The sequence below is a fragment of the Lonchura striata genome, chromosome 3, assembly GCF_050655825.1.
Source record: "Lonchura striata isolate lonStrDom1 chromosome 3, ASM5065582v1, whole genome shotgun sequence".
NCBI lineage: Eukaryota > Metazoa > Chordata > Aves > Passeriformes > Estrildidae > Lonchura > Lonchura striata.
The window spans coordinates 33,922,122-33,934,703 of NC_140705.1; the positions used below are offsets into that span (position 1 = coordinate 33,922,122).

General features: G+C 36.4%; 1 protein-coding gene across 3 annotated transcripts in view; it reads right to left on the minus strand.

The window, feature by feature from the left end:
- The window catches only part of UBE3D (ubiquitin protein ligase E3D), a 79,580-nt gene that overhangs the window by 28,596 nt on the left and 38,402 nt on the right, over positions 1-12,582 (minus strand). For 2 of the 3 annotated variants that reach the window (XR_014953657.1, XM_085574790.1), the window contains exon 9: positions 3,909-4,047. Coding sequence is in view for 1 of the 3 variants with exons in the window: in XM_085574790.1 (XP_085430916.1) it covers positions 3,909-4,047 (139 nt within the window). In the remaining 2 variants the exon portion in view is untranslated. Of the gene's footprint in view, positions 1-3,908; positions 4,048-12,582 lie in introns of those variants that run through there. The other variant, XR_014953658.1, reaches the window with a different exon arrangement.

Here is a 12,582-nt window from a genome sequence, read left to right on the forward strand (position 1 = left end):
TCAATATCCAGGACATTTCCTGTTCACTGTGCTTGAATTCAGAGAAAGACGAGATAAGGTTAGAAAAACACAGCAGAGATTACTTGTCACTTTAAAGCATCTCCCTGTGTTAACTGTTCTGTGCTGTAGGCTCTGAAATGCCAACACAGCCTCTGAGACTGTGCTGAGAAGAAGCAGCCGAGCAGTGCTGTGATAAAGTACATGATAACTCAAATGGGTATTAGCTACAAGTGTTTGCAAGAATTAAGAATAATACACAAAGTAAAGCCTAACCATACCTAAAACAAAGGGCTGACAGCTCAGGTGGTGGGCAGTCATATAGATTGAGTGTGTAATAAGGTAACACAGCTTTCCGTGCAGTGTAATGGAGCTGAAGAGAAAGTGGCAAAACAATGCTCAGAGCAAAAGAAAACTAAAAAAATTAATCTTTTGTAGTGGCAAACTCCTCTCTCCCTTCTTACTGCTTTTCTCATTGCTCCAGGGTAAGTATCAAGTGCCTCAGTCAATCCTATTACCTTGATCTGAGACATCTTTAGTGTGGGTGAGGGATTACAAGCCTGGGAAGGTACAAATCAGGGCTGAGAAACCATGTTCTCCAGTAAACCCAGGAGTTGCCATCAACCAGCAAGAAACAGTCTAACTTCTTTGGTCCTTCAGAATTTACAGGCTCAAGCTTCCTAAGATTTAACTCTCTATCATCTATCACAAAATGTCACTGCAATTGTTCAGGTGAAATAAGAGCTGAGCCAAAGACAACTTAGTACCTAGGCTCAACAACCTGGGAAACTTATAAGCTGGCTGTGAGCACCTTAAACTCAGCAGAGCTATGTAGCACAGTTTGCTGCTGCTCTTTTCTTCCAGGCTTCTCTAGCAACATAAATCATACTGAAAGATCTTTACAGGGTCAAAACAGAATTGAGAAGTGATTTCAAATATTATGTTACTAAGCAGTAGCACACCAATGGCAAATAAAATGTAATTTATGTCTCAGCACTGATACAGAGTCTCCTAGTCCCTGAGAGTACTTCCAGAGCACAAGGCAGAACAGAGTTTATTACAGATTATTAGCAACTAAGCAGATTTCCTTTGTGTGCTTTTCACAGCCTAAGCATCACCCAATGCAGATGCATACCAAGTAAAATTCTGGCTTGTCAACACTGCAGTACTGTAATATAATTGGGAGAGAGGGTAAATACATTCTCAAAAAACATGGGTGTCAATGAGATAATTTTTGGTTACCTAATTAAAACAAATTGGATTTAAAAAGCCATCTGACAGGGTATCAGGAGTTAAACTGTAACTTTTAGAACATAACATTAAAGCTGCCTGTTAGATACATTTCCAAATACTGTATGAAAACATAAAGAAAAGCAACAGTAGAAAGCAGTGGTCCATTTAACTCATCACCATGTCTCCAACAGTGGAAACACATATAAATGAAAGGAGAAAACTCTGGCACTTTCTGGGGCTGTTTTTTCCTGCTAATTCCTCCAGCATTCAGTTGCAAGAGCCTGGCCCCTGTTGAACAAGAGAGCCACTGTTCCACTGCATAGACAACAGGGAACTCTGTAATTATTTCCAGTTCAAATACAAGTTTCATTGTAATACAGAATTAAAATGTTTTAAATTTTTCTAGACAACTGCCAGATTAAGGTCTACCACAAAATAAAGCATAACTAGTTTTGTCATTTTGCCATTACTCCATTAAGATACATGAAATATCAGTTTTCAATTAGCACCCTTTTATTATTCCCTTTTTGGCTCACAATCTTCACTATTTTGGATGCAGTGTGATCTTATGCCCAGGCAACAGCACAATTTAGTATCATTATTCAAGCTCTCTTCATATCTTGCCAACTTTTTCCAAGAAAAATACAGAAAAACTAGGATCTGTAATTCTTGTATTTGCTGAACATGAAGAAGCCAGAAAAAAAACCCAAAAACAATAAGGCTGGTAGACCATTATAAAGCATCAGGAAAAAGCCTGGGCAAACTTTGTTTCTGCTTCATGGATTCACTAACTGAGATCCAAACAAGGTTTATAAGGATAAAAATAAATAAAACAATATTTTACTGGACAATGTTTGCCCCCTAGGACAAACACTTGGTGATATTGACTGTCTGCCAAGGAGAGTGACAGTTAGAGTCACAGAATTTTATCAAAAAAGCCGTTTTCCTTACCTCCCACTTGGCAAAATAGAACATTATCTTAGCAGAGCAGGTTTCTGAACTTGGGCTTTTCAAAAACTGCAAAGTGTGTTGTTGTGAAAGACAGGACATTGTCACCTTGCCAACTTTGGCACACAGGCAGGAAAACCACAATCTGTGCAGGCCAGTGCTCAGTAAAAGAGCTTAGCAAGCTTAGCATCTTTGCTTTCATCTGTTCTACAGAAATCTGGGGCTGAAAGGCCATGGTCAAAGGGTCTCCAGGGGATGCACGGGGATGTCCCACCCCACAGCTGACATAACCCTATGCTTTCAGGACCTCTACCAAGTGCCTCTAGGGCAATGGTTTCTTTACAGAGGTAGCCTCACAAAGCTAAAATCATCCAGGAGCAAGTGAGCACAATTGTCCAGAGCTGGCCAAGGAAAAAAAGGAGTTCTGGGTATGCACAGAAACAATACATAGGGCCTCGGCATACAGGAAGAGACTCCTATTTAACCTGTCATGAGTAAAGCAGGGAAGACTTTTACCACAGATTACCGGTAATGTAAGAGACAAGGAATATATCCTCTTGCATTAGACAACCAAAATGTTCACTTCTTAATAGGAAACATGGACTACTCAACTGCATGGATTACTACTGCAGGCCAATCCTTGAAATATATAATTATTGCAATCTATTGGCATCCAGGAGATTCTTTAATTTCATGGTCTCTGAATGTACAACCCAGTAACGATTCTGACCTTGGGTATTAAAATAGCATTGAAGTGATTCAGCGGCTGCTGGTGTACCCAAGTGATCACCATGCACAGATTCCCCGTTTCCAAGCACACAAGATGCAAAGTAAGAAACAATGCAGGTACCTATTTCACACAAAGTGAGATGCAAAGTGAGAAGCAATGCAGGTACCTAAAACAGGAGTTTTCAGCAGCTGTACATCAGTGTAACTCTCTTAAAGTCAATTACTTGATTTTGTTTTACAACCTTTTTTTTGCTTCAAAATCTACAAAAATACTACTTTTTGGTAAACATATCTCAGGGACCCTAATTGGATGTGCCTTAAGTACAAACAGGAAATATGGGGGAATAGAGGCTACCTGATTTCACATTAGACACCGTTAAGGACACTCAGTTCAACTAAGATGATGATTCTTTCATAGCTGCCAGAGCAAACACAGACTCAGTACACTTCCTGCTCAACAGTGGGTTACTTTAGATTTGTATTAATACTCAACCTACTGACTATGTAACTACAGGGGAACACAGAAGCATCATAAAAAGGCTGAGTTGTTATGTCATATCATCATGAATTCAGTTGTCTCTGCTGCATTTGTAAAAGTCATACTCTCCAACCACATCACAAAAGAAATAAAAATCACAATTTAACATGCCCGCAACAATGCTTCCTTCGGAAAATTTCTATGATTCCTGAGAACTTCCAAAGTAACACACAGAATAATATTGTCACCACTGGAAATCTTTATTTTTTGATCAGGATTTTATTTTAGGCCCACAAGATTCTAGCAATTGTAGCCTAAGTTTGATGAAATTTCTTTAAATTTCATCACTTTAAAGTGATGACATGAACTGTTTAAAAACCTAATGGCATTTTCCACCTTGGTCTACATTTTAATATACTGGAGGGTCATGCAACTACAGAAGACAAACCCTCTGAAAGGGATTATCGCCCACATAATTTTCCAGAAGTAGTATTTTTATAATGAAACAGAAGCTGTTCCTTACCTGAAAAGAGTTCATGCATCGAAGTGAAGGTGGCAGAGATGTGGTACTCAAACCCAGTATCAACAATAATTCCAAACATGTTTCGGATGGAAACTTTAAAGGATGAACTCCTAAATCATCTTCCCATGCATCAGCAAGCCTACAGAGTTAAAAAAAAGCTTCTTCATTTTCGTAAAATATAACTAAACTGTAAGTTTCAATTAAGTATTAAAATGTATCATAGCACTTTGACAAAAAATTCCCTTCATGTTTTCCCCGTAAAAGTCAAAGATCAGTGTGTTTTACCAGAAAAACGTGTATTTAGATAAAGTGCCTTACCCATACCACCAATATCTTTCAAAAATATACAAAATATGAAAGGAAAACATAGCATATTTTATAAAAATTTACTCATGTTTCTAATTCAAAGTTTCATTACTTCTGAACAAAATTTCATCTGTCACTTGTAATTTCCCATTATATTTTACACATAGAGTATTCTTTGCAGTACATAGTGCCTCCACTTTTTATTTTGTTTCTAGAAAGAAAGATTCCATTCAATTCTGAAAGACAGGTCAGGCATAATTTTCAAAACTGATGTTCATTATGCTCACTGGGAACTTACTAATAGTCTATGCCAAGCAAAAATCAATTCCAGTTTACTTTTATTTGGATGTATTAAAAGAGTTCAGATTTCTAGAGTTACTCATAAAAACAACATTCCAGAAACATATTCCCATAAACTGTTCCCACTATCACATCCTAAAGAACAAGATTAGTTCAACAACATTTACTCAAAACACAAGATCATTCTGCTTCCTATAGTTCATTCTGCTTCCTATAGTTCATGCTTATGTCTTCCATAATACACAAACTGACAGACTGATCAGTGATCCAGTTACTTTAATAACTTGGTCTGTGTAGGTAATATCAGATAGTCCTGGGTAAGATGAATGCCATTTATTCTCAGCTGACCTGAGTGCCTCACTTTGGAAGAAAATGTCTGCTACCCTTCCCTGTCCAAGACTTCAACATTTCAATAAACAATCTTAGCATCAGCTTTCACTTTTAAATTCCTCCAGCTCTTCTGACTGAACAACTGCCTGTGAACATAACAGCTTATTTTAATGTACTTTCTACAAATAGCTGCATTTTTTTAGACACTTGGGGCCCCAGCACTCAGCATGGTGAAAACTGAGCAAATACTCTCTTCATAGTATCTCTGTCATCCTGGATGGTTCTCATTCTCTCTGGCCTCCCAAACCCAGTATTTCACTGTAAAGTCTTGCTTCTTACACACAGGTTTGCATATACACTTTATACGCAGCACCTTCTTAGTTCTTCTAGAAGATGTCCTACTTCGCATAATTTACACATCTTTCTTCAAAGAGTGGGTGTACTTTCACTTCACTACTTTTACCTCCATTTGTCTGAAACTGGCCACTTGAATTCCAACTCCAACTTTTGTCTTTTCTAATATTTACATTTTTTTCTCTTTCCTAATTTACCTATGCATATATAAGAATCCAACTCTGCTTTGATACATAGAAGCAAGACCTACAATGCACTGAATGTCAGAGGGGCTTTGATCTCCCTAAAAGAATTTTCGCTGGTTTTTTTTTTTTTTTTTTTTTTTTTTTTTTTTTTTGTCCTCACAATAAGAAAAAAAGATAATCATATCACATCTAGATTATCAAATGCATTATTTATTTTCTCAAACCTCACCAGAATGAGTCATCTTGACAAAAGAAGATCTATGTCATACATGGTAAGGAGAAGGAGAAAGGCACCCCTTGGCTCTTCTAATGGCAGTGCATCACTTAAGATTTCTAACATGTCTGAGACCATACCAAAGCGCAGAGGCCAAAACCTCCCACACATTAACAGCCTTTATAATATGTACTATCTCACTGGACATTTATACTGTGACACATGATCTGGAAAAGTGGTTAAAACTACTACAAAAAACCCCAACTGACCACTAGGACAGAAAGGTGAGATGTTTAGAAGAGACTCTGAAGTATTTTCATTACTGGAAGGTACAAACCTCCAGTTAAGTCACAAATACTATGTCTGTATTGAATGGAAACAGAATTATTTTATAAGACTACAGACTACACAAGTGGCCAAGCCCAGAAAAGGCAGCCCTGACTGGTTCAGAGTTCCAGGTTGGATAGGGCTCTCAGCAACCTGGTCTAGTGGAAAGCGTCCCTCCCCACAGCAGGGGGACAGCAACTAGATGATCCTTAAGGTCCCTTCCAACCCAAACCATTCTGTGATTCTATAAATGTCTCAGGAGGAACACTTAAAGCTACATGATGAGCACTAAGTAATCAGTAACCAAGGAGTCTTGTTAACTGTAATCCAGAATGGAGTTTTACATTTCCTTCACTTGGTAATTTCATTTCCCCACATAATTAGAAACGTAGCTTTATACACTCCTTACTCATTATTTTCTCTACATTTTCTATAATCTGGTGATACAGGAAAATTTAGGTGAAGCTAGCAAAATAGGGGCTCTCTTTTTCAGAAATCAGCAAGTCTAAACAAAGCACTGGGCAGACACCTTCAAACACAGCTAGAGAGTTTGGAAAGTGGAGGTGGTATTCTACGGTTCTGGGTCTCAGGAAGGTGTTTCCACAGATCAATACCCTTTCTTCAAAGAAACTTTTTAGATCTCCAGGCAATATTAAAAACATCACAACTTACATCAGCACCTTGATTCTATTATTGTGTTTTGATACAAGGATTTTTTTGGAGATGCCTCCTCATATGAAGTCCAACTACTACAGCCCTGACACTGAACTGGGGATTTTTCTTTTGTGGCTGTTGGTTTATCTGAGGGAAAGAAGGTTTGCATAAAGACATTTAGCCTAATTATATTTGAATTCTTGTTTATTAGCTCAGTTATTAGTATTTCCTGAAATTATTCCAGTGTAGTCCCTTATTACAAACAAAACATATATATTCCCAGCATTTACTGCTCCAGGAACACACGTTAGGAATTAGTCCTTGTGACTTGCCCTTTCACAGCATTCAATACAAATGGTTGTGGGAAGTCACTGCTTTGCTAGAACATTTCTCTTTGTTCTTCTTTATCCCAGTTGCTTTTAGAAGCACTTTTCCATAATTTTTATTGTAGAGGAAAGAGATAAGCATCTATGCATAAAACAAAAGCAAAACAAAGCACAAAGAATCCAATGGTTTTCACCTTAGTTTCATGGTCTTTCTATATAAAGGGAGCTGTCTCACTTCCAGTACAGGAGAGGAGACTGTTTGTTTTCTGTTTACTAGAAGAGGTAGATGGGCAGATAATACTCCTCAGGAGAGTGAGTATCCACAGAGGACAGCTCAGCTGATCACCTCCCAGCACAATTCCCAGACAACACAACACAGCTTGCTTACACTGGCTGAAAGGAATAAGGGGGAGATAAGACATAAGCTTGCAGAAAGTGAGACTGACAATAGAAATAATGCTGTACTTCCTTCAGCAAATATTCAACTCTTCTACACCACAAAGAAGTCTTGAGATTCTGGACTTCACAGTCTGACACAAAAAAATACGATCCTCAGTAGCAAACAAAATTCATAAATTCTAAACAAATTCTAAGTAAGTCACTGTGGGGTGCAAGGCTACATCTACTTTGGATCAATTTTGTGACAAGTAAAATCTCATCACTACCTATTGGCATTGCCAGTATTTGAGGGAAATGCGACCCAGCTTTAGGAACCAGGCTTTAAAAGAGTAAAACATACTCAGGAAAATGGTACAAACTCAGACCATGCTCTGAGTCAAGAAAAGGACATGCCAGAGTGATTTTTTTTTCACCTCTGTAAATCATCATTATCATCCAGTTTGTCTGACAGTGACTCACCAATAGGAAAACACAAATAATTATAAGCATTTTGTCTCTCTATTCTTTCCATTTTCTCTCTTTTCTTTATCCTACTCTTCCCCAAAACTTGTATTAATCCTTTGAGCTTATTTCAACCAGATTTTCTTAAAAAAAAAAAAAAAAAAAAAACCCACAAAAAACCAAATAAATTAGGTTTGGGGAAGTCCCATGTTTTCCTGATTTTCAGGAGAGTACTGAGAAGAAATGTACATTAGTTGCCCTACAGAGAAAAGCTGCTAATGGATCACAGCAACATATATACCAGATAATCAACTGGTATTTACCTGGGAGTATATGAGCATGAATTTATTAATATGGTATTTCTATCTAGCAAAATCAACTACTACAAGCAAAGTAATCATGTTCTTAAGAGCCCACCATACTCCCTAATGAGTGAAACAGAGAGACTTGGTGCTTTTACTTAAGTGCCCTCTATGTTGTGGGTTCAAGACAACTGGAAAAAACAATCTTGAATTTTGAGGCAGGAAGAAGAATTGGGGGTAATGGAATTGATCCCTAGTAAGAACAACAGTCAGGGGCTTCCTCAGTGTTAATCAAACCTGAGATGCAGTCTCTGCAGATCAGAGTGAAACCTCAAACTCAGAACTACTTTTGTTCAATCTAAGAGATATCTATTATTAGTCTCACCCATGAAAACACAAGAGATCGAAAGATATAATTAGAACTTCACATAACTTTCATTCTGAAAAGGAAAGGACCACATACAATGAATGCTAATAAAACTTTAATATATTTCTGGCACACAATTCAGAACTGAACTGAAGTAGTACAGAAAGTGAAGAAGTAAAACTACTCAAGGAGGGTGATACTTGGCTAGATGCTGATGCAAAACAAAATGTGCTATGCGCTCAATTGTCAGAACAGAGCATTCCAAACAAGTAAGAAATAAAGATGACAAACTGAGACTATCTTCCCTCTTGTCAATAGTTTCTCTAAGGAACTGTTCATTTGAAGGAGAAATTTATAATTTTTTATATGATTCTCACATTCCCATAACCAATCAAAGAAATACAGCTAGGAAAGTAAAGTTCCCATAGGCACATGTATAAAATGCTTTTATAAAATGAAGTGGTATTTAAAAAGTTGTTTAGTTAATAATGTGAAATCCAGGAAAATTTTGATTTCTTTAAAAAATAAAAAGAAATCAACAAATGCTCTCTGAAATTCAATGAATTAATTCTGAAAGCAGAGAGGAGTAGAACTTGAAAACAACTACTCAGATAATGTTAAAGACAATTACTTCTCTAACAGAATAATTGATCACAATGGTTTTAGAAAATGTTTTACATTTTAATCACCATGCATCAGGAAATGGTATTTGTCCACTGTTCACTGTGGAATTGATCCCAATGAATTGTCTATATAAGTTAGAATAACATTTCAAAACTGTGTTCTTAAAAGCAAGTTTTTAGACACCAAAATAATGAAATATATTTATTTCATAATTTCTTGATATAAGAACTAGTAAATTAACAGAGTCATCCATCAGGTCACAGAACCCACTCACGACATCCTAAGTGTTCATGGAAAAATGCAATATACATGGCACATCAGGGAAGCAAAAGAAAACTTTGTAATTCAAGCCTGAGAAAAACTGATGAAGATTCTCACAAGATTTGGAAAAACTGGACCAGACTTCTGGACAAAATTCATTTATTTAAAAAGAAGCCTCTTCCATCAGTCCTAAAGACATTTATCAATAATAACCCTTCATCATACATGAGATTTACTTTTAAATGCAACTGAACTGTCTCAGCAAGAGACATAGTAAGTCTGCTTTTGAAGAGGAACAGATAAGCTCCTTTTTCCTTTCCAGAACATCCCCATCATCAACTCTGATTTAGCAGGCTACTTCTAAAAATACACTGAGGGTAGTCTACACAGGTCAAAACTGGAAAATGCAAAAGCTCTTACTCAGTGTTCTGCTCAGTGTTGCTGAGGCAATGTACTAACTAGATTTTATTAGTTACAATCTAGGCAAATGTGCTCTGCATTTAGAGCTGCAAATGCTGTAAAACTCTTGAAGGAGATGTTAACTGTAGCTCCAGTGCTTTGATGAATCAAGCCTGTGCTGAAGAATCCAATATAAAAGCTGACAGAAGCTCAGCCCTGAATCTCAGAACTCACTGATGTTGTTAAAGCTGCCCTTTCCACAAACTACAGCTCTGAGAGAAATGATAGATGACTTTACTGAACCAAAGGACAAACCTGCTAAATTAAATAACTATTTGTAAAAGTGATTTAATCTAAAAACAATTCTTAATTATAGTTGATGGTGTGTCTATATACTTAATGTACCAGGAGGCTAAGATATTTATACTTTTAATTATCCTTTCAGCAATCTAAAAATGGCATAAAAATCAATGCCTGCTCATTAGCTACTAAACTCTTACCAAAATTTAAATAATATGGACGACTAAGAACTGCAGTATTTCACAGTCTACAGTGAAAGCACTTCTTTCCTTTCGAAAAAGCTTGCTTTGTGGAACCACTGCTTCTGTCCTGAAACAAACATCTGTGGTTGTGTTTGTTCATTATTTATCCTAAGAAGCTGGGAGTGTCAAGTGTGGGCTTTGAGCAAATTTTCTCTGGGATCTTTACTAGTTGCATGAGATCCCAAATCAACAGGTATTAAATCTGTCATAAGAAAAAAAAAACTTAAGAACAGAAATTTAACCCACTAGTGTTCCTGCAAGGAAATGAGCAAGAAAAGCAAAATATTTAGGGAAGAAAGAAGGTAGAAAGCATGTCTCTTTGTATTTTTTGCAATGGACTACAGTGATCAACACAGAAGCTCCATCTTGAAGTTTTAAACGTTTTCTTTCTCAGTGTAGCACTACAGACACAAGACTTCATTTAACTGAATTTCTGTATTTTCACATGGTCTTAAATACTATCGCTTGCAAAGCATTCTCATTATAAAATTACTGATATATAATCCTTACAGTAAAGTGCATCATATATATAGCACATAGTACGTATACTTTAATGTAGTATATATATTATATATATATACAACAATGCTATTAACATACAATGACACATATTTCTATAAATTACCATAATAGTTGCATATATAAGGACATGTTCACTTGTAACAGTCTTCTAGCTTTTTTCTGAGTAATGAATACTTTGATTGGAAAAAATATGCAATTCTGGAGTCTAGTCAAAAGAAGTTAGCTAGAAATCCACTGCAAAAACAATTCACCAGGTTAAATATACCCTATCCTGCAAAATGTAAGTCCTTCTTGAACTTTCAATGTGTCACATTTGAAAAAGGCTTTTCACTTTCAATGTGACACTTTCAATGTGTCATTTGAAAAGAAAGCCTTATAATGAAAATTCAGATTTAATCTCACCAGACTACCAGTGTCATAATATTTTTCAGATGGGCTGACATAAGAGATATCAACTGGTCTTGTAGTATTTCAAAGTACCTTTTAATTAAAATTATGCTATTTGCTCTGATTAATGCTTTTATGATTTAAAATCCATACTCCACATGCAGTTTTCTCATTTCTAACTCAAATACATAGCATGGATTAGATAACTTATGCTAAAAGGTACATTAAAAGGCAGTGGATGAAATAATTTTGTCTGCATTAAACAACTACAGATGAATCTCAATGATATCAATTTTCTTAATGCATTTGGAATTATTTTATAGCTTCTTGACATGCTTTGATCATTGTAAGCTATTTAAGGGAAGCCAGAAAGAGAAGGAAAGCTGCCTATTTCAAACTGTAAAGCAAAGCCCAAATTACTTCACGCCAACCAACATTTTTAGTAGACTCAACTGCCCTATATTAACTTAAATGTAACTACATTGGTTTTGGGATATTTATTAGGAAATGCTATTTGCAGAACAAAGCCTCTAAATAGTCCACAGAATTCCATTCTTTTTTTCTCAAAGGGTAAATGGCAAAAGCAGAAAACCAAACAGCTGTGTTAATATACCGTTCCAAGACAGACAAGGTTGTTTACAAGCAGATTATTCCTCTGAAGCACAGGAAGATATCTCCACATACTGCAACTTCTTGCACAGCAATAAATCTTGACATTTTAATTCTGTCCAGGAGTAACTTTGCCTTGGAGTATGTAATTTCAAAGGAATGCTCAACATACTTCTCTAGACTAAATATTCTTGGGTGTTCACCAACTTCTTTTCTACATTGCCTTCCCTCCTCCATCTGGCTGCTATGCAATTTCAAAAGCATTAATTTTAAGCTGCAAAGTCTTATCACACATAAAATATTTTCATTCCATTGCAAAACAGCACCAACTGTACAGTCTCTGTGGAAGACAAAACACAATTTCAGCTGCAAGAATCACTGAAATAAAGCTTAAACATCACAGAAGGAATAGCAGGTGTTCATCTATTCTGAAACCTGTAGGTTGAAGATTCATAGGATTTAAAATGGATGTATGAAAACCTAAATCAAGCAACAATGTCTAAAGCAGACTTATGTTCAATGGGACACCTAGATACATGGGACCACAAACACTAGCAAATGTACTAAATTTAAAATTCTTGACAGTACTCAAACTATGTACAGATGGTCTGTGACTACACCTAAGACATATTTAGTCTTTATTTATTTTCAGCACCAGGTAAGCAGAAATAGGCTCATCAAAGAATGAAGAGAAGAAATGGTTTTAATTTTGTGGGGACTGGTCTTGGATATAAAATCCCAAACCTGCTGGGTATGTCCCAGAATATGCTCTACCAGCAAAACCACAGTCCATAAAGGCATAACAACACCAGATCTAGCCACAGA